General features: G+C 37.3%; 1 protein-coding gene across 1 annotated transcript in view; it reads right to left on the bottom strand.

The window, feature by feature from the left end:
- The window catches only part of ASIC5 (acid sensing ion channel subunit family member 5), a 29,521-nt gene extending 8,250 nt beyond the window's left edge, over nucleotides 1-21,271 (bottom strand). The window contains 10 exon segments of the mRNA XM_045056725.1: nucleotides 1,840-2,008; nucleotides 4,420-4,476; nucleotides 7,023-7,170; nucleotides 8,105-8,254; nucleotides 10,833-10,958; nucleotides 12,414-12,479; nucleotides 12,481-12,652; nucleotides 18,205-18,442; nucleotides 18,445-18,510; nucleotides 21,232-21,271. Coding sequence (XP_044912660.1) covers nucleotides 1,840-2,008; nucleotides 4,420-4,476; nucleotides 7,023-7,170; nucleotides 8,105-8,254; nucleotides 10,833-10,958; nucleotides 12,414-12,479; nucleotides 12,481-12,652; nucleotides 18,205-18,442; nucleotides 18,445-18,510; nucleotides 21,232-21,271 — 1,232 coding nt within the window.
- Nucleotides 21,272-27,913: the final 6,642 nt, after the last annotated feature.

Raw genomic sequence — 27,913 nt, 5'->3', positions numbered from 1 at the left:
CTCGCCCTATTCCTCGCAGTAATGGCCTCAACTCTTCACAACCATGTGAGGTCCTCACATATCCATTGTGTGATAAGATTAATTGGAAAGAAATTTATAATAATCTAAGTTTTAGGGAAAAAAAAAAACCTCTCAATGTTCTCTAGGATCATCTTTGTTATACATGGGTTCTTTTCTGATTCACCGATATGTCTCCAAAATCATGCCTACATTCTTTGCATATTAAATAATAATGAAACTCGGGAGATCTCTAGCAGTGAAAAGTCACACAAAGTACTCTTCTTGGTCATATTTTAGTATAACAGAAATAATACCATACATAAATCACTTTCACATATTAAAATGGAATACAAAGAGACATCTGTACTGGATACAAAACCATTAACAGAGATCATTGCAAATTTTCTAGCCTTTTCTTCTTTTTATCTGCTAAGTATTTGAAATCATACCTTATCAACCCTGTCTTGATGAAAGTACTTTCTCTTCCTGATTTAAAAATGTTTTAAATGTTTCTATTTAATTTCTGAGAGAGAGAGAGAGAGAGAGAGAGAGAGAGAGAGAGCGTGAGCGGGGCAGGGGCAGAGAGGGAGAGAGACACAGAATCCGAAGCAGGCTCCAGGCTCTGAGCTGTCACCATAGAGCCTGATGTGGGGCTCAAGCCCACAAACTGTGAGATCATGACTTGAGCCAAAGTCAGACCCTTAATCAACCCAGCCAGCCAGTTGCCCTACTTTCTGATTTTTAAAGATCACTTTATTGTTTGGGTATTTACATGGGGGAGTATTTTATTTATTTCATTAAAATAAATACCAGGATAACACTGGATTCAAAACGCGTTTACCGTTAGATACCCGGCTGTGCAAAAGTAAATCAGCTTTTAATTAGTTAATGTATTTTAATTATATTAAATGAAATTGCAAACACCAATGTACTGTGTTGCTGTTTCAGGTGCTCAACTTAAAAATATAAACACGAAACAAAGAGAAATGTTAAGGCTGCTCCCTGATTTTAAAAGAGTTCTCCATGAAGTTTGACTTGCAATTTCTAATGGTGTAGCAGAAAGAGACCTAATTTAATCCTCAGTTAATGAAACTTGGAAGTATATATCTGTGTGGAAAAACACAAGGAATCTGTGGTCATAAGTCTTGGGCATAAGTTCTTTCTGTGCCACTGACCACCTTTATAGGACATTTACATGAGATACGGTGTGCTTCAGTTTCCTTACTTGTAAAATGAGAAAAATAATTTGTGTTCCATCAACCTTACAGTTATTAAAACAAACTATGTGATATGCAGGTAAGGAGCTTTCACACTTTAATTTTTTTAACATTTATTTATTTTTGAGACAGAGAGAGACAGAGTGAGCAGGGAAGGGGCAGAAAGAGCAGGAGACACAGAATCTAAAGCAGGATCCAGGCTCTGAGCTGTCAGCACAGAGCCTGATGCAGGGCTTGAACTCACAAATCGTGAGATCATGACCTGAGTTGCAGTCAGACACCCAACTGACCGAGCCACCCAGGTGTCCTGGAGGTTTTCATACTTTAAAGCATCAACTAATATTAGTCAGTACTATTATTTTCTCCAGTTGGGTCAACAAGGGTGAGATCATGAGCAAATTACTCAAGCAGGCCTCATTTTAGTTTTCACACAATTAAAGGATTCAAGGGCATGACCTTATGTACTTTTAAAATTCTAGGTTTTCATTGTTAATTGAGTGACATAAGTCTTTTGACAAATCCTTTGATTGATCAGAATTTTGTTTTCTCGGCCTTTAAGAGTTTTGAGTAAACAAAATATTCGTGCTGATTTCAAGGAATTTACAAGACTAAAAAAGATTACCTGATATATTCCTGACTTTGATTTAACTTCTTGGAAAGATATTTCAAAGCTTTTTGACTTGGAAAAATAGAATAAGAAATAGTAGCAGGGTATTCTGTTTCTTCACAAGGAACAGGGCAGCTAGAATTATGTTTTCCCATTGTACATGATTCCTTAACTTTAATGTAGTCTGAAATGAAAATCAGGACAGGATATTGAGAAAAGGGGATCATTTCACAGTTGGGAGGAAAGAGCTTTTTAAAATTTTACCATTTGATTTTCAATGCTAAAAACGTGGTTAACAATTTCTATCATCACTGTCTTAACAAATGGTGTTTATATTTTATATTTTAACATAAATACAGCGAAGGAGACAGAATATGAAACATACGAATTATTATCTTTTAAATTCATTGAGTCACTGGCTTCTGACCTTTGTGAGAAATGAGAAGTTTTTTCTAGAAATTCTTTGGGTTTATCTCCATAAAATAGTATGCATTTGGACAGGAGAAAGATGGAAAGTTGTTTGTGTGACCTTATATCCCTTTGAGAGGAACTTTGAAATATAATCCTGAAAGCCAATGACTCAGGTTTAAAGTAAACTTATCCTGCGGTTTATCTCAAGTTCTAACAGCGTAAAATACACGGCTGTGTGTTCAGATTATCTTGTAGCTGTGGACCTAGTGACTTCTGACTCAACTACCGAGGTTCTCCGTCCTCTGTCTTGTCTTGACTTCTGTAGAGCAATCAGGGTATCGATGCAAATGTATCCTTGAAAAATCCCCTGCAGGAGGTGGTATTTGTCTCCAGCTTTCCTTTGGACCACATCCTGGTACCCAATCTCTCTGCTCCTCACTCTGGGTAAATATTCCTTTCTTGTTCTTCCCTGTAGTTTTGCTACCAAAACTCTTTGTTCTTGTGAATGCTTTGTTTACCAAGACTCCCTGATTAATGGCAAACTTTGGGTTTCTTCTGCGGAATCTAAGTATGATACTTCTTCAGGGCATGACTTTTGCTTGCTTTCTCTAGTTCTTGATTCTGGTAATAAACACCATCCTTTCCTTCAACTCACACAAACACATCCACTACACACACGTGCTGTCATAAGCACACATTTTTCTGTGTAACCCATTATCACTCCACACTCCCTGAAGGACTGCATGCATGATTTATTTCCCCAAACTTTCTCCATCAGGGATAGGAAATCATAAGAAATTTGACAACGTAACTCCTAACTCCACTGGTCAATAATCTGACTTCTGCATATTCAGCTTGAAAGATATTAAAAAATACATCAGGTTCCTTCTACCCGTATCCATTCCATGAAATATTTTACAACAATGGAAAAGAAACTTCTCATTCTATTCCTGGTGTCCTGGAGATATTTTCACAATGGGATAGAACAGCAAGTTTTATAGAATATTATTCTATTTTAATTTTAAAAAGCAATGATTTACCATCACAAATACGAACCTATTTATGTGGAAAAAAATAAAAGAATATATTAGAGTATTAACACTGGTTCAGAGTTAAGATAAATAATATGAAAGTAAAAAAAAAATATTGCTTAAAAAAGAAGTTGTACCCAGTAAAGGTGGCGTGTATGGTATTGGTCTCATTTGCATAAAAATTTATATAAGCATTTACATATAATGCGGTGTATAGCGAAATGAATAAATGAGAGGATGGTCACCTAAATAATGATAATAATTCTCAGAGTGATGCAACTTGTACTGATCTCCGCAAGATTTTTCTCTGTTCTGTAACGTTGGAACCAGTCACAACAAGCATGCTTTATTTATGTAATAAGAAAAAAAAAAGCAAAGCTATTTTGATTATACAAAACTATAAAATTGAAAAACACAAAATTTGGAAATAAAAATCACGCGGTGCCTGGGTGGCTCCCTCAGTCAAGCATCTGTCTCTTGATCTCAATTCAGGTCAGGATCTCACAATTCGTGAGATAGAGCCCCACGTTGGGCTCTGCACTGACAGCACAGAGCCTGCTTGGGATTCTCTGTCTTTCTCCTTACCTCTCCCCTGCTCATACTCCCTCTGTCTCTCAAAATAAATACACTTTTTTTAAAGAAAACAAATAAGAATCAAAGCTTTCTGCTGTGACTTTGTCACTGAATATCTGTTTTTCATAAGAATTTTTTAATGTCTATTTATTTTTGAGAAAGAGAGAGCGAGAGAGCATGCAAGTGGAGGGAGGGCAGAGAGAGGGAGACAGAGAATCTGAAGCAGGCTCCAGGCCCTGAGCTGTCAGCACAGAGCCTGACATGGGGATTGAACCCACACACCGTGAGATCATGACCTAAGCTTAAGTCTGACACTTAACCCACTGAGCCACCCAGGTGCCCAGGTCAATGAATATCTTTAATTCAGGTGCATCGTGAATTCAGAGGGTTTTGTTTCGTTTTACTCTCTATGTCTATATAAGCTACTGTTCTTAATTTTAAAAACATTGAAAAAGTTCCTTTTTACAGTCTTTATTCTGTTTCATCTCAGGACTAGCCATACTATGGTTTAATGTCTTGTATCACTCTGAGAAATTTTCATATAAATTGTGAGAATAAAGAAATAAATTAAACCACTTACCAAGTGTAGGTGAAACACAGTTGTAAAACTTTTGTAGGTCACACTCTATCCCATTTCCTTAAAAATAATAAATCTAAACATAAAGACTTTACATTTCATGAAATAAGTGACCTAATGACAAAAATATATTTTATCCATCCATCTTGTTGTTTGCAAAACAGCGAGAACAACAACAAACTATGAAACCATGCTAATACTTAAGGTAAATATACATTGGAAGGAAAAATAGAAATGTTTTTGTTAATTTCCATGTTTCTTTTCCTCCATCTATATCAGGCAAAATCATTTAAGTGGAGATAATGTCTTAAAACATAGCTTTGAAATTTAAAATTATTCTCACACTTATCATTTGTCCCTACACTAATCCTGTGATGTGGGAATCATCATTGTTATAAATAAGAAACTAAGGTTCAGAAAGTGGTTTGTCCAAGCAGTTACAGGGGAGCTGGGCTTGGTTCATTTTGCTCACCTTCTGTCCTGTTCCTTCTATCCATTGATTGATTGTTTGATTTTTTTTTTTTTTATGGTATTGGAAGATGCATAGCATAGAGTATACTTTCTTTAAAAAAAAAAAAAAAGTTTTTATCTAAGTTCCAGTTAGTTAACCTGCAATGTAATATTAGTTTCCGGTGTACAATTTAGTGACTGAACACTTCCGTATTTACATATGATTTAAACTGACCTATGATTACAATACTTACATGTGATTTAAACATACATATACACCCTGGCACATCTGGCATGTTGCCTTTCTAGCGGTAGTATGGGGCGGGTAAGGACCAATATTGTTAATCATTGGCTGTGGACCTTGCGAGAAATTGTAAAATCAATATGTAGCCGAGCTGGGATTAATTCCAGGCTGATTCTAAAACTTTAGTCATTGCACCTTAACATAGCTAATTGTCTACTGCCGTAACCCCATGCGGTCTCTGGGGTTAGCCTCAATGTTTAGTCAAGGATCTTGAAAATAACCAAAAGGGATTGTCCACTTATAATTTGCAGATACATTTGGCTAACTCTGAGGAAGTGCTCTTGGTAAAGGAAATGAAAGGAATACAAAAATAAAATCTACTTTCAGCATTAAATTGATAAAGAAGCCTATCTTTCCCAAAGTATGCGGGGCTTCTTCAAATGCTGTTTTTCTCATTGCAAAGAGCAATGACGTTTTGGAAACAATCCATATCTGAAAAACTGATTTTGGGGATTGGCTCTGCAAGTTGTTAGTAGAGGTACTTTCGCTGCTTCATTTAACGTCTCTATATTTTTAACGTCCTCGTCTATGTTCTCACATAGATGGATATGTGAGGATCAAACCAAATAAGATACCATTTTGGAAGCACGTGGGATATGCAAAAGTTGGCACAAATGCCATGCTTTGTATTTTATATTTCACTTTGTCTAGCTCCTAGTTACATATTTGTAATTAAATTACAAAATTACATATTTGTAATCCAGTTTCTGACTTGTAAGAAGTAACACATTTTTAAATTATAAACATTATGGTTCATCCATCAGTTCAGATATTTTTTCTTTCCCAGAAACTTTGGAAAGATAATTAGGAATGATGGATCAGATCCAGCATTAGCAGTTTTACAGAATGGCAGTTTTTGAGGGGCTAGAGGCCAATGATCAGAATGCTCGAAAGAAGGAAGTGATGATTCTCAAAATTCCTAAGAAGTTTGCCAAGTAGAAACCATTGTTAATAAGAGCAGAGTTAGCATTAGTATATCCAGTGTGTGTGTGTGTGTGTGTGTGTGTGTGTGTCTGTGTGTGTGTGTGTGTGTGTGTGTGTGTCTGTGTGTGTGTGTGTGCACGCGTGAGATGGGCCATAGCAGCAAATTTAAAGGGCCAAACTGGTATTGCCTTTAATGCACTCTACACTTCTTTATAAATTTGCCGGAGAAGGGGGATGAGGCAAATCTGAATAAAAATAACCAGTGTTTATATAGAGTGTATTCTGTGTCAGGTGGGTTTCAAGCTACTTACATGCTCCTTTCATCCTTATGACAATCCCATGAGCTAGGATACTATTATTATTCTTCCCAGCTTATAGGAGGTACAGAGAGGTTTAGTTGAAGGTCACATACAGGAGAAATTGTGTAGCTGAAATGAACAGCCTGGGTCAGAGTCTAGCTCTTATCCACCCTGCCCTACTGCATCCTTCGGGGCTTGCTTCCAATATCCATGACTTTGGGAATGTTCCAAATTTTATGCAAAGGGAGCCTTGGTTGTTTTTCTAACCACAAAGAAAAGAATTCCCCAATGATGAAATATTTGGGGTTGATTAAGATTTATATAGATGATCTAATTTTGCTTTCAAACTGAGAAAACTGTGATGATCGGTTTTAGATATTTAAGAGCACCCAGACTTACATGCTCAAAAGAAGAATTGGGGCCTCGTTCAATTTTCTTTTCTTTTCCAGAAATCTCCACTATGACTCCGGGATTTAAAATCTGTCAGTGGAGGCTGTATTTGTTAAATGGATGACTTTCTGGCATAGAATTTCATAAGAATGGAAAACAATTTTCTGATACGTTCATGTGCTGTGACTCAAATTAAGTAGGAAAAATTAAATAAGGGAAATTTGTCATTCTTTATTCACCAGGAAGCAGGAAAGGTAAACATCCACATTGCTCTTGTATGTGCTGAGCCATGCATTCCTTCAAGCAACCAGAAGTGCTGTAGGTACTAAAATTCTGCAGCTTGATGTTAGGGTTGCATTCTCCCCAGGGGTATTCTTGATGGACTGTCTTGAGATAAAATAAATACCTGGCTCAGGAAGTTTATCTGAGTCAATCCATACATCTCCATTCCAAGAAGAGAAGCTAATACACATTTTTACTTTTTTTCTCAGATCTCTTTGATTCTTTTTTTTTTAATTGACTACATTTGCCTATTTTGCCTGCTCTATTAACATGAAAATCCCTGAAGGTAGATATAACAGGGGTCCTTTCACACATATCCCAAATGCTCTGTACCTGCAGTGAATTAATAAAATCAGACAGACTGCTCTAAAAATTAACTCATATAAGAAAAATAGTATCATTTATGGAAATAATATGTTAGCATATTAATCACTCCACCCACAAAATAGGAACCAAAATCATACACACACAAAAAATCCTTTATTGAGTACTTATTTTATGCCAGGCAGTGGGTAAGTGCTTTCTTTATGTCATTTCACGTAAACCTCATAATAACCATGAAAACACAATATTATCTTTATCAGAGAAAGGGGATGGAATTTCAGGAAGTTAATTAAGGAAATTGCAGAGCAAGAGGCTGGCCAATGGAAATCAGCCAGACATGTCTGACTCCAAAATTCCTCCTCTTCCCACTTATTTTTCTTCTTTCCAGAACATCTCATTGAGAAAACGCACAGTTCAGCAACTTAGGAGTCTCTTCATATTTACTGATCCTTTCCATCTCTAATGGAATTTAAAATTACGTTGATTTTACCAGGTTTCCCAGCTTTCACTTATGTTGTACATGTGAATTCATTGTTTTTGCTAAATAGTTACCTCCTAGTAATGGGAAAGAATCTGAAATGAAACTATGGAATTTCCAGAGGTCTTCTGAGAGCATGGCAGAAAAAGGTTTCTAGTGGAAGTATTATTTATGTGTATATACATTTATTACCTTACCTGATTCCCTCAGACTTTACACCTTGTGAATATTATTTACCTTGATTTGGCAGATTGTTACCCATGCATGCATTCCCACAGGTGACGACAAGCCTAAACCATCAATCTGGGGCACCTTCTGTGGTGAATGGATAACAAAGATGATGCCAGCATAAACAAAACCAAGGGTTTTTTCATAAGTGAATTCCTCCTGAAACAAACAACAATTTCCCCAAGTTACAAATTGATATCAATCCTACAAAAGTTTAAGAATTAGTTATACTATCTCATGATAGCATTTGACTTACTTAAAATCAAACATTTCATATCACTGTTCAATTTTTATATAAAAACTGAAAATTAAACACCTCTAAGACATACTTTTCATGGTTGAATCACATGTCAAGGTGTCAAGAGTTTCCATAGATTACTTTTCACCTTAGATGAATGCCACAGTACGTATCATGACTGTTAATCATCTGATTTCCTGGCGGCCCTCTCTTCACCTTGTTGCCTTTTAGTTGCTTCTTCCTTGGCTGTTCTCTTCGCTTCATTGGTTTTAGAAAATCATTTGGCTCCTTTCGTCTCTTTGCAATTAAAATCTCTGGGCTTCTTTAAAATTGAAATTCATTTCCTCCTAAGAGTGAAGGCTTACACTATTTCTTTAACATCATGCTCTTCTATAAATCCTATGCCAGATGAAAAAAACAAAGAAACTTCTGGTGATTTTGTTATTAAAGATCTTCCTTGTCGTACAATGAGATTACATCCTGATAAAGCCATTGTAAGGTGAAAATACCATAAATCAAAAGTGCATTTAATACTCCTAACTTACTGGGCATCATAGTTTAGCCTCACCTACCTTAAACATGCTTAGAGCACTCACTTTAGTCCACAGCTGGGCAAAATAATCTAACTCAAAGCTCTTTTTAATAATAAAATGTTGAGTATCTCATGTAGTTGACAGAATATGGAACTGAACATGAGAAACAGAATGGTTGTATGGGTGCAGAATGGTTGTAAGCATATCAGTTATTTATGCTGGTGATTGCGTAGCTGTCTGGGAGCTACTGCCACCCAGCATCACGAGACGCTGTCACACCACATATCATTCGCCCAAGAACAGGTCCAAATTCAAACTTCGAAATGTGACTTTGACTGAATGTGTATCACTTTGCACCATTGTAAAGCTGAAAATTGCAAGTGGAGACATTGTGAAGTCAGAGACTGTCTGTAGTTGTAATTTCAGGTTATAAGGAGAAAGAATGGGCTTGGGGATACGATGATTTTTCCTGTGAATAGGTCGATTGTATATGTAATTACATTTAATCAACGTGCTTAATATTTCATTTGTAACTCAGGACCCTATTTCTCCTGGGTCTGTTAGGACTCTAAGAAATACTCAGTTGGCGAGTCTGGACAAGTATTTAAGAGCCATTCACTTATGGAATATTGCATTGCATCTGCAGACTTCAATTGCATCCTAAAAATATTTGGGAAATTCTAGCTTGTATAATACACAATGTAATATTGGAACCGACCATATGGCCAGTATTGAAATCACCTAGAAATATTTTTTTTAATTTTTTTATTGTTTATTATTTTTGAAAGAGAGAGACAGAGAGCAAGCAGGGAAGGGGCAGAGAGAGAGGGAGACACAAAATCAGAAGCAGGCTCCAGGCTCTGAGCTGTCAGCACAGAGCCCAACACGGGGCTCAAACTCACAGACCACGAGATCATGACCTGAGCGGTAGTCAGCCGCCCAACAGACTGAACCACCCACGCTCCCCTGAAATCACCTGGAAATATTGATCAAATATATGTGCAAGCAAATACAGTATATGATCAAATATATATACTTGCATTATACTGTGCAGTACTGTGTTGAGCAAAAAGTATCTTGAATGAGATACAAGAGGAAGTTATGAAATATACCTTAAGAAAAATTCTTTGAAAGTAGCCAATGGCCCCATTCACTTGGATTGGAAGATAGGATAATTAAATGGGATTTGGGGAAACTAGATGTATTTCTCAACTTTGCCATTAATTGTGTGATTTCGGATGCTTAATTTATCAGCATTTCAGAATCCTCATTTATAAAACCACTATAATGAAGTAGATTATCTCTAAATGTGTAATACTAGAAAAAGCTGTGTAAGATAAAACCTAACAATTAACCTTGGGTGGGAGCTACACCAGGTACACTTGAAGCTGACGTCTGTTGAATTTCTTAGGTGTCTGGACATCTGCCTCTCAAGCTTAAACACTTAGACTTCTTGGATCAGTTACCAATTTACAGAAGTTAGGCTTAGGCAAAATCAATTTATACAAAATTCTTTCCATAGCAAGTATTTGTAAAATAATCCTTCAGACTATAGTTTCCATGGTTTGTTAAATACGTGTACATGGCTTCTTTCCAAAACATATTGCCTTCTTTACATAAAAATCTTTCTAAAAATATTCTTAAAATACATAAAGTCATCTTAAATTAACTACACACATTGTGATTTAGAAACCTCTGGTTTCCTTATTTTGTGGCATAAACGTTTCTGGAGTCACAAAACTGACAGTCAGTAGTATAGCTAAAAATGTCCAGGTTAGCCTCTAAATTATGAATTTTTAATATTAGAGATCAATATTTGCATACATGGGACTCCAGTCTACATAATCAAAAAGGGAAATAACATACAATTCATGGGCACAATATGACGGGGCAAAATGTTTTGATCAAGTCTTTTGATCATTCTTTTTTGTCTTGAGCCCTGGCTAGGTTTAGGAAAATTCAGTACCTGATTGAAATTGAAGAGCAGGCTTAATCCTCTTCCAGAGACACTCACTTTGTTCCTTGCTCGGATATTTTCACCATAATTAAAAGTAAAACAATTTCCATATTCAGTGAAGACATGTGAAAAGTCCTCCAATATGAAAATGAACCAAATAGGGGCGACTGGGTGGCTCAGTCGGTTAAGTGTCCGACTTCGGCTCAGGTCATGATATCACGATCCGTGAGTTCGAGCCCCGCGTCAGGCTCTGTGCTGACAGCTCAGAGCTTGGGGCCCGTTTCAGATTCTGTGTCTCCCTCTCTTTCTGCCCCTCCCCTGTTCATGCTCTGTCTCTCTGTCTCAAAAATAAATAAACGTTAAAAAAAAAAAAAAGAAAAAAAAAAGAAAATGAACCAAAGAAAATACAATCAGCCGGGTAGTTTGGTCACTTTTGAAGTTTAAATTGCTCAAACTTTTTTTTTTTTTTTTTTTTAAATCAGATGTCTAAATGAGAATGCATAAAGATGAGAAAGAATAGATAATGTGGTGACTCTGGTTTGTGCTGAATAATAGTTTTTATTTTTTTGTATGTGATTATCTAGGTGGGACATTTTAATATGTAAATAAGCAAGAAGAACTAATCAGTCTTCCATGGAATTATTAAGAGGATACTGGAGTATTAATCTATGATAATGAGAGGCTAGAGTTGCCAGGAGTCATCATGGCTCTGGGAGGGAGAACTCACACGGGAAAAAGCCAACGTGAGTCATGAGACAGAGAGAGAGGACCTAATACATGTTTACTATAAAATTTCTTGGTGACAAGTTTAAATATGTTGGTTGGTAAATAACAAGCAACAGAGAAGAACTTCTTCTCTAAATTAAGAGTAGAGCAGGGCTTTATCTCTGTCAGATGTCTGTCAGGCATTTTTTTCCCCCTGTTTTCTGTGTGCTAAAGAAGGCTACCAAAAGGATACAGAATTGTGTCCCAAAATCATGAATTTATGAAATTAACTTGGAATCACCTGACAACACATGGTACAGAATTGCTGATACAAGAAACAGGATGTCAAATTGCCTTTGCTAATAGTTTTCAGGTATACCTGAAACTTTATCTTAAGTGTAGATTAATCCTATAAAGGATAAAAACAGGGTGTTATGAGTGATCAGAGAAATATACATAATTTTCACAGTGAAATGCTGGTGCCTACTCATTTTCTATAGCCCCCAAGCCAAAAAAACTAAATGTTGGCTCCTTAACGATAATAAAAATGCTATCTTGGAATAAGTTACTGAAGAATGGGAAAAATTAAAATATCCCCTGGGGTGAAAATTGTTTTTCTTTTGGAAAGATTATCCTTCAATAAAGGTAATCGAAGATTTCTGTTTTCTACCTTTTCTTATCTAAACTACTTAAGAAAAGAAATACGTCTCGTGTGTATTCCACACCCCTGATGTCATAATGCTCAACTAACTAAACACAATCTTTGTGCAAGTTTCAATTGATTCCCCACGAAAGTAAACTTTATCTCAGTGTGAAGCAGTACTGTGCTATAGTTTTATTATATTGATGATATTGATGACATTGGAAGAAATATCAAACCATTACCTGTGGGCCACATGGCTTTCCAAAAAAGTCACATTCCAACAAAGTGCTATTGTTGAGATAAAGACCATTTTTTTTTTACAAACTCTGTAATGCTGAAGTTTTGATAACTTGCAAAAAAATCAATAGCATCTTTAAAGCCAGTATAATTGGACCTGATTTCCTGAAGATAGAGGACGTTGGATACAATATTCCATAAGAGAAAAATAATACTAAATTTGGCTGCAGCATCTGCTTGGAACCTATTAGTAGAAATAAAGGCAATATTTAGAAGAGCAAAAACTTTCTATTATCTAGAAGACACATTATCTAGGAGCCAAACATCTGGCCCCTATAAACTTCTCAGGCATATCTGCTACGCTCTCCTTCATTCATAACACATTCAAGCAAAACTGAATCCCTAAGAAGTCTTTGTCACATCCTGCAATTTACCTTGTATTTGTACATACAGTTTCATTTACCTAGAATACTTCTCAGACATTGATCTGGATACGTCCTAACGGATCTTCGAGACGCAACATGAAGAGAATAGGAACACGAGGTCACTAAGAATATAGACTTAGGGGCAAGATTTCCTGAGTTCAAATCCCAGCTCTGTCATTGTTGTAGCTTTGTACCGTGCCCATGTGGTTATGTTGGAACTATTTTCCAACATCTTCTTCCTTGGATTTATCTGGTTACAATCTGAGGTCACTGTAGGGTCGGAGCTTTGGTCTGGTACACACATTGTTGTAGATCTCCTGACTCAACTTGTTGGTGTGCAACAGCAGCCAGGAGCTCCCTGGCCTCCTTAAGCTTCTTCAGATCTTGGGTCAAGAAAGAGTACAACCTGGAGAAGGTGCCAGCTTATCCTGTAGGTCTCCTATACTACCAAGATCAGGGCTTGTGAAAAAGAGAGACACGCATTTCCAGTCTGTGTTTGTTTCCTTCACTTCAGATCTATTTTCCTTTCTGACTGCTGATGCTGCTGACTTCAAGCCCAGCACCAGAAACAGAAGCAAGAGACTTACAAAGACTGCTTAACCAGCCCCTACGTGTAGTGGACTTAATCCCCAGAATAAATCCCTTATTCTGTGTCACTCACAGGGCTTCTTTTTCTCTGATTGAGCCCTGATTGTTACAGCCACTTAATGGGATGACTTAGCCAATTTCTTCCTCTCACTGTGACTCAGTTTCTTCACTTGTAAAATTGGTGTATGTTAAAAAAAAAAAAAAAACCTGTCTCAAAACGCTATTTTGATGATTAAGTTATTTTTCCTAAAAAAAATTAGAAGAGTGCCTAGAATGCAGTGAGAGGTAGGTAAATATGCATTAAATAAATGAATGCCTCATTTATGGTCAAAGTGCTTTCCTGGCAACTAAAGCAGAAGTTAGCTATTCGCCCTAACTACAATAAGGATTTTGTAACTCCCTTATTCTGCTGAGCAACTTCGACCCTGCCTTATGTATGGTTGTTTAAATGTATACTCTATATTCTTTTCAAAATGTGATTGGTATTTCATACTTTGGATATTATAAATCTTGAAACTGAACAAACATGCTCCATTCAAATTTACTGCGAGAAAGCATAGGATAAAATGTGTATCCACCCTTGGTAAGTAAGTACACAGAGCTATGTGGTGCATGGTTTGTGTGTATGTAACCACACTCTTGGACTTCCTTTATGTCCCAGATTTTATATTATATTTTGTCTTCACTTTCAATTATATTTTATATCCTTTTGCTTTCTCATATAAGCCACGTGAAACCCTTTCTCGGTCAGGGTAGAACACACACAAAACCAAACATAGAAAATAGAAAACAAACCCAAGCCAACATACATCCTTTCAGAGATGAGAAACTGTTTTAATGGCCAGGTCCTAAGATAGTGTCTTACTTAGCCAGCTTTGACCCTTGCAGGGCCTGTCTTAAATCCACCAGCCCAGGTTCTAGAATCCTATACATAGCCTCCTATGACTTCCTCTTCTCTTAAAAACACAGCTAACTCATGGTGGTATTCTACTAAGTGTATTACAGCCAACAACCTTGCTTTTCTTGGTCAAAAGTGTTTGTAGTGATCTTTGAGGAGTTAGCCATCTACATTTGCAGAGGATTTGGGAGAGAGTCATGGTGTTAGCCCTAACTGAGGGATGGACCTTCCACTTCCTTCAGCCTTCTGTCTCTCTGAATGATGACAGCATACCAGGGATCAGCTCCAAAGCCCTACGATTTTGGGTCAAGAATCATTACTACTTCATATAATGTTCACCGGATTCTTTTCAAAAGGATTGTGCAGAGAAATGAAGGAATTACCACACGTGTAGGAGGTATGAATACAATAGATAAAATGAGCACAAGGGAAGGCATTTTAAAATAATCTTTTAAAATGTTTTGTATTACATAATAATAGTTGAGACCATGAGGGTGATTTAAGCAGATGAACTAAACTTAATGAATAAAGTCTAACAATATTTGGAACAAAGGAAGTAAAAAAAAAACTGAGAGACATATTGTTCAGCATAAAACCGAAGGGCCTTGCTGAGTTTATTTTCAACTTTAATTCAAATTTTAAAACCTTCCTGTGTCTAATCTTTCAGAAACCTTGCTTAGTTTGAGTGTGCTTACTCTTTTATTTAACATACACTGGTAAGAGGCTAGCAAAAGAAAACATAATAAAAATACACTGATTTGTTTAAACAAGTTAATAAGTGATAGCCAGTCAACGAATCTGTCCTTCTTGTGTGGATTAATGCCCTCTCACTACACATCCCCAGGTTATGTAACCCAAATGTATATGCTTCATCTGATGTCCAAGTTGATGCCTGACTCAGCCCTTCACTGAATCCCACCAAAACAGATTTAAGTCCACCATGCATTAACAAGAAATGAGTCTCTTCCAGATCGTTTTATGGAGAGGAAAAAGGGGGAAGAATGTCTGCTGGTTGGATCTCCTAGGAGCCAATTTTAATATCTTATCAGATCTCTCACTAAAATAAAATATTTGACACGTGTTCATTTTATATTTGTATAAGATTCATGCTTTCATCTTTTATTTAAAATCCCTTAACATGTCTTTGTTTTTTAAGCGTTTATTTATTTTTGAGAGGCAGAGAGAAAGCATGAGTGAGGGAGGGGCAGAAAGAGAGGGAGGCACAGAATCCGAAGCAGGCTCCAGGCTCCGAGCTGTCAACACAGAGCCCGACGCGGGGCTCAAACTCACAAACCGCAAGATCATGACCTGAACCAAAGTCGGTCACTTAACCAACTGAGCCACCCAGGCACTCCATATTATATTCTAATTATTGTAACAATGATTTTCTCTTTTTGCTACTAATTTTTTAAAAATTTTATGTGGTAGGAACCCTTAATATGAGATCTATTCTCTTAGAAATTCGAGTATACAATATTGTGTTGTTGATTATAGGTACAATGTGGCAAGCAGATCTCTAAAACTTATTTATCTTGTATAACTGAAACTTTATGCATATATTTTTTAATGTTTTTATTTATATTTGAGACAGAGAAAGACAGACAGCATGAGCATGGGAGGGGCAGAGAGAGAGGGAGACACAGAATCTGAAGCAGGCCCCAGGCTCTGAGCTGTCAGCACAGAGCCCAATGCAGGACTCCAACTCACGGACTGTGAGATCATGACCTGAGCTGATGTCGGACGCTTAACCTACTGAGCCACCCAGGGGCCCCTGAAGCTCTGTGCGTATTGATTGCTAACTCCCCAATTCCACTTCCTGTCCCCTCAGTCCTTAGCAGCCACCATTCCACTCTTTGATTCAATGAATTGGACTATTTGAGAGATATCGTATAAGTGGATTCATGTAGTACTTGCCTTTCTGCGACCAGCTTATTTCGTTTAGCATAGTGTCCTCAAGGTTTATATTATAAGGTTTCATATTGCAGAATCTCCTTCTTTTTTAAGGCTGGATAATATTTCAGTGTATGCACATATCACATTTTCTTTATCCATTTTTCTATCAATGGGCATGTAGATTGTTTCAGATCTTAGGTATTATGAATACTGTTGCAATCAGTATGGGAGTGTCAGTATCTCTTTGAGATCTGTTTTAAATTATTTTGGATACATACTTAGAAGAGAAACTGCCAGGTCATATGGTAAATCTATTTTTAATTTTTTGAGAAGCCTCTACACTGTTTTCCTAGTCAATGTTCCCTTATGCATTGCCACCAACAGTGTACAAAGATTCCAATCTATTCAGATCCTCACCAACACTAGCTGTCTTTGTTTTTTTGTTTGTTTTTGTTTTTTGATAATAGACATCCTGACAAGTGTGAGGTGTATCTAATTGTGTTTATTTGCATTTCTCTGATGGTTAATGATGTTGACCATTTTTTTTCCATATAACTATTCTCCATTCGTATGTCTTCCTTGAAGAAATGTCTACTCAAATCCTTAGTACATTTTTTAACTGGGTTATTAAGTTTTGTGTGTTTTTTTTTGGGGGGGGGAGTTGTTTATATTTTGGAGATTTACCTCTCAATGGTTACTTCTTAAAAAAAATAATTTTTTACCAGTTATGGTTATTTCTCTGAAGAGAGGATCTGTGAAATTCCTCACACTGCCATTGTCAAAATAGTATATACATTTTATTTTAAGAACAGATATCTTCAATCAGCCTTTGCTTATGTTAGAACATAGACCATTTAACATAGTACGAGGCAATAGTATTAAAAATCTCTGGGGGATGGGGTTGATTTGCTTTTACTCTTTGGGACCTTGATGCACACCTTGACACATATCTAACAGTCACACAAGTGTGCTATAATACCTAATATATATTGAACACCTGTCCAAGGAAAACCCCAGGAATGAGACAAAATGGTGTATGTGTCACTTCATCTGATGCAACAGGAAATGGGTAGACAACGCCATATCATTTTACACATACAGAAGTTGAAGCTAAGATTAAGTGACTTGTCCATGATCAAGTAGTGGATCAGTGGAGGATCTTAAGGAAATCGCCCTCCCTGTCTCTAGGGTAAATCCAGCATGTGCTCTTCCAGGCCATCCATTGGCAATTACAGGGCTTTTCTGGAAGGCATCATGGGGCACAGCCACCCTCCTACAGGAGACCTGATACAGTCATTAAATTGCAGTTTTCTGGAGGGAGTTGTAGCTAAGGACTCAAGAATAGCAGAGTATTAAGCCAAGTGTAAAGCTCTTCTGAGCTTCGGGCCCTGTGTGATGGCACAGGTCACACATCCGTGATGCTGGCCCTGCCTTGGTTACCTTAAAGGTCTCATTATGTACACATCAGAACATTTCCTGTCTCCATACTACTTTCGCACAGTGGCTCCCTCTTTAGGTTCTTCTTCACCTCCATCTAGGAACTGCCTGGGCATCCTTGATACTCAGACTTCCATGACACTCCAGACGGAGACTGTCCCCTGTGCTTTCAGAGCCCCTGCACATACCTTTATGGTACTGCACAATTATCATACACACTGCATGGTGACTGTTTATGTTTCTCTCTTTCTTCCTAATCAATGAACTTTTTAAGTGCAAGGATCCAGACTTTTACTTTCATCTAACCGCAGGATTTGGTGTGATGCCTAGTAAATAACTGTGGAAAGAAAGAGGAAAGGAAAGAAAGAAAAATTAAAGAAGAAATCAAATAAGCTCCTTTGCCTTCCTAAATTTGGGTTTTTAGGTATAATTTAAGAACTTCAAAGGTTTTATATACATTAAATATCACATAGTAAAACCCAACTTACGTTATACAAGCAAGGTTACCCTAGCAAAGTGATAGAGACCTATCACTACTAAAAGAGTAATTGTTACCTGTTTAAATGACAAAACGTCACAGCTGGGAACTCGATCTTTTCCACATACTGAACCTCGATGGACATCGTGGTGGACCATGTGAAGTAGCTGACCAAACGACTGTAGACCTGCCACACCACGAGTGACACTGAGCCCGGGACCACCACCAACCAGATCAGCTTGTGAATTTTGCTCTGGCTGCGAACAAGGTTGTGTACTCCTTGGAAAGAAGTGGAGATGGCAAAGTCATGGTCGACTTGTTCTGGTCATTGGCAGATGGCAGCGGTTTCTTTGAGAGGCATAGCTTTATCTTTTCCAAGAGTCCTTAAGTTGAGCAAAATAATGAAACAAACACAAGTAATGAGTTAGAAAACCTTAATGCAATCTGTGAGAAACACAACCCAAAGAAAAGTTGGAACAGGTTACCCTTTTCACCTTTTTCAAAATCCATCTTGAGTTACATGGTTTCTTTAGAAACTAAGTAGACGTGTTGATTCCATGGGTGGAATTGAATGGGATGCTTACAACTCATAATCTTTAAAAGAATTAGCTCTCAGTTTTGAAATACAACTCCCCCCCCCCCCCCCATGAAACACAAAGTCTCTTAGATGTCTTGAGCAAAATCAGGCTGATTCTTCTGAGAGTTATAAGTGGGGTTAAAAAGCAATCTTTAATCTTTGACTTTTAATTGATCTTCAATTAATCATAGTCCTACAGTAACGCGTGCGTGGCTGAACGTAACCTCTGCAGCGTCACAGGCGTTGGAACACAACTATTTTACTTCAGTTGGTTAATCTAATCAGAATGTTTAGAATCGTGTTATCAGTTAAGCAATCTATTTTCAACCTCTTCAGAAAGTGAGTTTTTTCAATACTGTCAGTAATAAATCAACTCGTGTTTATTTATATTGATTGATAAGGGCTGGTGAATGTGGCCCTAAATTTTTCCTTGCAATATATAACATATTCTGAATTTTATGTTGGAAACAAAAAAAATCTGTTTTTATTTTTCTGTAGAAGACATTCAGAATTTCTTTGCTGAAGGAACTCTGAAATACAGCTCAGAGGATGAGATGGCCTTTGACATGGAAATAGCATTCGCCTGGTCAGGCCTGGCCTCTTACAACCTGTGCTACTGTTCAGAAACTGTGCCAAGTTTCTTAATCTTTCTAGTAAGAGGTTCCTCTTCCATCAGATGGGAGAACAGTATTTGCCTCATGAGTTTGTTGTATTAAATAAGACAGTACCTGGGGATAAATTGGCACATCACCTGAACCATGCATGAAAAGTACTCAATTAGTATTACCTATTTTTATTATTCTGCTAATTTAATAGTGATGTGGCAAATGGCGAAATATTCGGGGATTTTTAAACATTGTCTAAAATTCTCATTTAAGAAATGAGTTCTTAATGGCCTCACAAATGCTTATAATTAAGTGAATTGACTTATATTTTTTGCTTCAATTCAAGAAGTATCGTTTGTTTCAACTGGTCAGCATTTGTTTCTAAAAGGTTTCAAGTGTGGCTTATCATTAAATCATTACTTAATACATCATAGGTCCCAATCAATTAGCTGAGCTTACATCATGATATATAAAAGGCACTTATAAACATTTTCTAAGGGACTCCATTTCATTTGTAAAGTCTTAGGGCACAATTACAAATTATATTATGATTATTTTACAGACTAGACACTCAGCAGGAAATTATGTATTAATCTGAGTAGCCTAACTTTAGACAAAAATTTTACAATTGTCCCATGTATCGTTGCTTTTAATATTGAGTTAGGCAATGTATATATAAAGTAATTGGCCCAGTCCCAGGGCAAAATTAGAAATATAAGAAAAACTATTGTGGGGCACCTGGGTGGCTCAGTTGGTTCAGCGTCCAACTTCGGCTCAGGTCATGATCTCACAGTTCGTGGGTTCAAGGCCCACCTCGGGCTGTGTGCTGACAGCTCAGAGCCTGGAGCCTGCTTCGGATTCTGTATTTCCCTCACTCTCTGCTCCTCCCCCACTTGTTCTCTCTGTCTCTGTCTCTCTCACAAAAATAAACATTAAACAAAAAAATTCTTTCTCTTTCTCCATCTGCACAGCTCTCCCCACTTGTGATCTCTCTCTCTGCATCTGTCTCTAAAAAAAAAAAAAAAAAAAAGCTATTGTTATTTTTATTTCCTAGCAAAATAAATTAACAATGCTCTTTTGTGTGTATTCCTTAGCCATCAGTTTACAAACACAAAGAATGAACTCTTACTGAAGGACAACTCAGTCTCTGGGCATCTGGCACCCTTCCTACTCCAGGGCCCAAAGCTGTTAGAAGGGGAAGAGTGATCTAGTAATTAGTAACTGGCCAACCAAAGTATTGCCAGTTGCAAGCATACCCTGAAGAATCAAAGTTTTCAGGTGCATCTGTCAACTTGTTTAATATAGACCCATTCCTTGACAATTACTGCGGTTTTACTGGAATATTCTTAGTCATTTGCGAAGACTTTAAAAGAGTTTTGGAAATAATTATTATTGCTCATGAATAGTGAAGAAACAAGGTGAAATATTCCTATGAGGAAGGTTAAAATTGGCTTAATAAATGACACACCAGCCTGAAAGACAAAGCAAACGTCTTTCCTGACTGAAGTAAACCCTACAGAACTACGGCAAGTGGCCCTTGCATTGAATACTGATCTTTAGAGAAGCATTTTAAGGAAAATCAGACAAGTTTTACTGTATTTAAAAACAAAACAAAACAAAACAAAACAAAACAAAACAAAAAACTTAGAGGCGCATGATACATAGAAACAACAACAACAACAAAAACCCAAACAAGATAAAACCAAAAAATAGATCCTAGCATACAGTGATATTTCACAACTATTTTTGTTTGACTCCTTCATAGAAATTACTTCATTCCTACATAACAGAAACTCCATTACTTATATCCGAGTCATATCGGAAATCAAATTTCCCAAATGAAAAACATAATCTCCCTTTCCCTTGGCTAATTTCTAGCCTGTGGGAATGAAAATGGTAACTGGAGGAGTTCACTCCTTTACCTTTCTCAGCATAGGCTTTTCGTTTCTCAATCTGCTTCATTCTCAATTTCAGCCTATGGCGTCCTTGAGGTATATCCAATTTTCATTCATAACCGTGTTCATTTTGTGGCCTTTATATAAAATGCACCAATTGAGGTTGTAAAACGTGGGGGCAGTATAAATGTTTGTGTTGCTATGTTTTGCCTCATAAAACACCTAATCTGCAAACCCAAAATGCTGGCAGAACCAGCTATGAGTATTTATGGACTGACGAGAGGCCATCAGAGAGGGAAACAAAATATATAACTGGGAAATCTTTTTCTCTGAATGAAAGAGACAATCCCTACAGATATCTTTGGTTTCAGAATCACCCCTGACCAGCCTTGTTGACACTTAGGCCGTGTACCTGGAAGAGAATCTCTTTAGCTTTCGTTTCTACCTCTCTCTTTCTACCACTTTGAATCAAAACGTGGTTGAAATGAAATTTGGGGGGTAGAGAGGCCTTTTCCTGGCTGAAGTGACTTTCTTAGTAACAGATGTAAACTGTTTTGAACAGAAATAGTAATCAATGAAAGTAACAAAATAAAACATTAGAAAATTTCTCCTCAAGAAGTAATGATTGCTGAAAGCATACAAATTCAATAGAGCACACAGGCCAGTTATTTGCCCATATTAACATTTTTGAGAAATTATTATATTAAGTAAGAAGTGAGAAAATACATTGTTGTGTATAAATGGCACCACCTATTGACACAACTGAGGAACTGCATGTATCACTACTCCGAGCCTTTTAGAATTTTGTAACACTGACCATTAGCATGGTTAGATATATTTTACATACTGTTTCTTGGAAACTCAGTACTGTAAGCTGAAACTAGTGTTATATGGAGGCAAAGTAAGAAGTTTCAAGGGATGTAAATGAAAATCCTGGATACTTCCCCAACAATCAAAGATTTCAGGAAGAGGGTCAATCTCATGGTGGATAAACTTCTCCATGAAAGATCTCTTCTTTGGGGTTAAATGACAACTTCAGTTTTTAAAATTTAGGTATTCCTGAGAGGAATAACAGCTAGTTACCTATTCACCTTGCCTTCCTGGCCTTCCTCCCTTTCTTCTCACCATCTCTCCACAGCAGCTGTTGGAGCCCTTTGGTTAGCAAGGTCATAGATTACAGTGTTAAATAGGCCTAATTATTTATATCCTATATTTTCTATCCTATAAAATCCTATTATTTATATTCTATAAATAAGGTAGTTATTAGTTATCCACTGTTTGAACTTCTTTTTTTTTAATGTTTATTTATTTTTGAGAGAGAGAGAGAGAGAAGGGGAGGGGCAGAGAGAGAGGGAAACAGAGAATCCGAAGCAGGTTCCAGGCTCTGAGCTGTCAGCACAGAGCCCCTCAGGGCTCCAGCTCACAAACTGTGAGATCATGACCTGAGCTATAGTCTGATGCTTAACAAGCCACTGAGGCGCCCCACTGTTTGAACTTCTAAAGGCAGAGTCATTACTTGATTCAAGTTGAGAACAGACTGGTAAGAAGTGGGGCTAATCCAGAAAGAACAGGTCAGGCAGGCAACAATAATAAAGAAGGTGGGTGGGGAGAGGGGTTCCTATGAGTGTGTGTGGTGAGAGGAGGGGAACAGGGGGTGAGGGAAGCAAAATCAAGAGAAAGACAGTCTTCCAAAGCTATATTTTATCTGCCTTATAATTTAACCAAGGCTCAAAAGTAACTAGCAATTTTCCTAACGTTTCTTAATATCTTCACTTCCATGTCACTTCCTCTTTCTTGGAGCCCACACTTTAAATAATTGTTTTTAATGTTTATTTTTGAGCGAGAGGGAGGGAGTGAGTGGAGGAGGGACAGAGAAAGAGGAAGTCACAGGCTCAAACCCATGAACTGTGAGATCATGACCTGAGCCAAAGTTGGACGCTTAACCGACGGAGCCACTCAGGTGCTCTGAGCCCACATTTTTAGTTATTTCCCCACATTGCCTTCAGGTGTTAGAGAGGGAGAGAGACAGGGAGAAAGAATGAAACAGAAAGGAAGGAGAGCAGGCAAGATCTCTCCATTTCTTGCCTGTCTTATACTTAATAAACAAGAAAAGAAAGAAAATCATCTTCTTATTTTTATTTGCTCAAACTTGTCCCTCTCTTCTGGGACATTTAAATATGATGAAAGTATCTGTTCCTGCTTGTGCTGATGTGATACCTCCTCATCTCTCTCCCTCTTGTTTTAAATTTTGTTTAACGTTTATTTATTTTTTGAGAGACAGAGAGAGACAGAGCATGAGCAGGAGAGGGGCAGAGAGAGAGAGGGAGTCACAGAATCCAAAGCAGGCTCCAAGCTCTGAGCTGTCAGCACAGAGCCCGACGCGGGGCTCGAACTCACTAGCGGTGAGATCATGACCTAAGCAGAAGTCAGATGCTTAACCAACATAGCCACCCAGGTGCCCCTCTCCCTCTTGAAGATAAACTTCTCAATGCTGATTTCTTCTCTCCTTCTCTCTTCAGGTGAAAAATACTAAACCATCTCCCCCACTCGATTAGCAACTTTTAGTAAACTTAAATTCCATCCTTTCTGTCTGGCGAGAAAATCTCCCTCTCATTTGCCTTGTTCTTCCCTGTTTGATTGAAATCAAAGCCCAGTGTCTTTTCCACAGTTATCCCTTATATCTTCTTCCTGATCTGAATTTCCTTAACTCTTTGAGGGATCTCCTTAAACACCAGTACAGAAATTTCCACTTTCCTTTCTCCTACTTTCCAGCCTTCTTGTACTTGTTTTGCATAGCAAGTGCATTTGCTAAAAGATACGATTTTTCAGACCCCGTCCAACACCACCCCACAACATGCACACACACAAAAGTGGGCAATTACGTGGCAAGGCAAATGCAGTGAGGATCTAGAGAGTTCTGAACTGTCATTGTACAAGTCGCACCAACAGCAGAAAGCTACTCATTATTATTGATAAACTCAAAAGATAAAAGGGAATGAATAGGAAAGAAACAAAACCTTTCATCTGACCTCAAATTTGAATTCAGAACATAAACAACATTAAGAATTTTATGCAGTGTCTACAGAAGTATATTCTGGCCCAGTCAATTAAAGAGACAAGTGTTTCCTATTTATTCTATTTTTCAGAAAATCGTATGTGTTTTTCATAAAAATGTCGATCCTATTGAATTGGCAGATATCTAAAGGTATTTTGACAAGTCATCTTTGGCTACTACTTTTAAATTTAGCTTTCAATTAACACTCTGTGTTTTACATTTTGTTTAGGACAATGCATAACCATTAATGGTGATGCATTTTTTTTTTAAATTTAGACAGATTTGGAAAAGCAGTATAGGATCTACAAAGGAAGACAAGGTAAAGAATATGTTTTCTTTTACTGGAAATAGATTTTTTCCTTAATAATTTTGGGAAGAAAAACCAAAGAGAATTTAACAACTTAGGATGTTTTCAATAAATACTTTGATAGTGTCTTGCTTTGGTTTGTAATAATACAAAAAGCAGGACTGATACTGGTATTTTCTGTTATATCCTGTACGTAAGCATTTCTGGTTAGTGGTTTTGCATTCATTGCAATATAATCTTTTTTTAAAACACTAAGTGGGAGCCTGGGTGGCTCAGTTGGTTAAGCATCTGACTCTTGATCTCAGCTCAGGTCATGATCTCACACTTTGTGAGTTCAAAGCCAGCGTCACACTTTGCACTGACAGCATAGAGTCTGCTTAGGATTCTGTCTGTCTCTCTTGTTTTCAAAATAAATAAAGAAGCTTAAAAAAACACTAAGTGGAAGAAATTAGCCACTGTGATCATATCTATTCAACACAAATTTGTTCATCTAAATGATAGCATTTAGTGTAGAACGGGACCTTATGATAGACCTCACTGAATCCAGCCCAATTGTCATCCTCCATCCTCATCTATGGAAAAAAGGAGGAAGCTCAGACATGAGGTAAAAGCTCAGATGTTCCACGAAATCAGGGCTCTTTGCCTGTTTTGTTTGCTGATCCATCCAACTCTAGAAAAATGTCTGGAAGGTGGGAGGCAGGTAGTAAATATTTGTGAATGAATAAAAAGTTTGTCCTAGCCTTGTACTTTTCTCATGACACACACTAATATAAGAAAATTATTGCAATTTTTCCAACCTATTATTATTATTTTTTAATGTTTATTTTATTTTTGAGAGAGAGAGAGAGAGAGAGAGAGAGAACATGAGTGGAGGAGGGGCAGAGAGAGAGGGAGACACAGGATCTGAAGCAGACTCCAGGCTCTGAACTGTCAGCACAGAGCCTGACGTGGAGCTTGAACTCAAGAACTGTGAGATCATGACCTGAGCTAAAGTCAAACGCTTAATCAACTGAGCCACCCGGGTGCCCCTCTAACCTCTTATTTTTAAAAGTAAAAACTTACAGTGATGCCTGGGTGGCTCAGTCAGTTAAGCATCTGACTCTTGGTTTCAGGTCATGATCTCACAGTTCATGAGTTCAAGTCCTGCATCAGTCTCTGTGCTGACAGTGTGGAGCCTGATTGGGATTCTCTCTCTTCTTCTCTCTCTGCTCCTCACCCACTCACACTGTCTTTGTGTCTCTCAAAATAAATAAATAAACTTAAAAAAATAAAAAAAAATTAAAAGTACAAACTTATAGTAAAGTGGAAAAAATTGTGCCATGAATACCTAACTATGCTTTACTATAATTCACTAATTATTAACTTTTTCCCACATTTGTTTCATCTTTTTTTAAAAAAATTTAACATACATTTATTTTTGAGAGACAGAGAGAGATATAGCATGAGTAGGGAGGAGCAGAGAGAGAGGGAGACACAGAATCTGAAGCTGGCTCCAGGCTCTGAGCTGTCAGCAGAGCCCAACACGGGGCTTGAACTCACAGACCGTGAGATCGTGACCTGAGCCGAAGTCGGACGCTCAACCGACTGAGCCACCCAGGCACCCCACATTTGCTTTATCTTTGCTTCTAAATGCAATACATCATCCTCTTCTTTATTTAAAAAAAAAAAAAAGGACATCCTCCTGCAAAAAAACAATATAAAAATCTTACTCAGGAAGCTTTACTCCGATACAGCACCATTACTTATTAGGCATTCCACACTCAGAATTTCCAACTTCCTCCCCAAACAGAAAGGTATTTGATTTATAATGTTTTCTTTCCCCAATCCACCATCCTATCATGGATTGTGTTCTGTTGTCATGTCTATTTAGTTGCCTTTAATCCAGAACAGTTTCCTAGCCATCAATTTACTTTTGTCTTCTTGTTACATTTCTATTTTTGAATAATCGATACACGTCATATGTTTTGCAGAATGCCTCTCAGTTCTTGATTGTAATCAAGTTTCTTCTTGATGATTAGGCTCCAGTCAACTATTTAAGGTCACTGGAGTACCACAAAGTTACGTATGTTCTTCACAAGGCATCGCGTCCAGAGGCCTATACATCTCAGTCTCTCCTGTTATTGGTGACCGCACATTTGATCTCTTGGTTAAAGTGCTGCCTGTCAGATGTGTCCTTTGTAAATGTACTTGTTCCCTTTAATAAGTAATAAGTAACACTGGGAGCGATTCTTTGAGATTAAAATATCTTGTTCCCAACTTTTCATGCAAGGATTTTAGCATAGATCAATGAGTCTTGTCTGAATTCATTATTACTCTGATGTTTCCAAAATGATGATATTCTCCTTCTGTCATCATTTCTGCTTTGTTGTTGTTGTTGTTGTTGGCATTCTTCCGGAAACAAGAGCATTAATTTCTGGTTTCTCTGATTTTTTTTTAAATTTTTTTTCAATGTTTTTATTTATTTTTGGGACAGAGAGAGACAGACCATGAACGGGGGAGGGGCAGAGAGAGAGGGAGACACAGAATCGGAAACAGGCTCCAGGCTCCGAGCCATCAGCCCAGAGCCTGACGCGGGGCTCAAACTCACAGACCGCGAGATCGTGACCTGGCTGAAGTCGGACGCTTAACCGACTGCGCCACCCAGGCGCCCCTGATTTTGTTTTTAAACTAATGGATTATTCTATACATTGAAACATAGTCCTATGGTTACTCATTTAAGGGATTCTTCAAAGTAGCACCTTTTCTGCAAGGACTGAAGTCAGTTTTCTGTGCTTACTGCTGTCTCATTTTCCATAATTATCCATTAAAAGATTGTAAATCAAATATGTGTTAGAAGAAAAATACTGCTAATTTTGAAAAGACAGACTTATTATGCATTAGACTCAGATTAACCAATTTAAAGCACCAAAACAATTAGCTGTAGGAGAAGAGGTGGGGTTCATGGTAGTGTCAGTTGTCAGTTATTTGGATAGTTGTGAAAAATGGTAAGGCAACATATAGACATATATCTCCATCTTATATAAAAGAAACCAAGAGATTATATACTTGTCTTGATATACTTGTCTCCATGAAGAAGGTGAAGGATTTTTCTTTTAAATAACTCAATAATTTTTTATACTATATTTATTTTATGTTTTTCTAGCAAATACACTAGAGACCAAACTTCTTGGATCAAAACAAAAGTGAATAGCATGCTGTGTATTTCTTTATTCTATGTCTTGTTATCTGAGTGTATCTAATAAGATGTTGATCTTGGTATCCAAGCAATTCTTCTGATTCATGCTTTCATGTATTGATTTAATGGGATGTTCATCCCTAGATGAATGTAGGAAGTGACTGCTTTATAA

Source organism: Felis catus, chromosome B1 (genome assembly GCF_018350175.1).
Source record: "Felis catus isolate Fca126 chromosome B1, F.catus_Fca126_mat1.0, whole genome shotgun sequence".
NCBI lineage: Eukaryota > Metazoa > Chordata > Mammalia > Carnivora > Felidae > Felis > Felis catus.
Note: the sequence above shows the minus strand (reverse complement) of the source record. Positions and strands in the feature narration are given on the sequence as shown.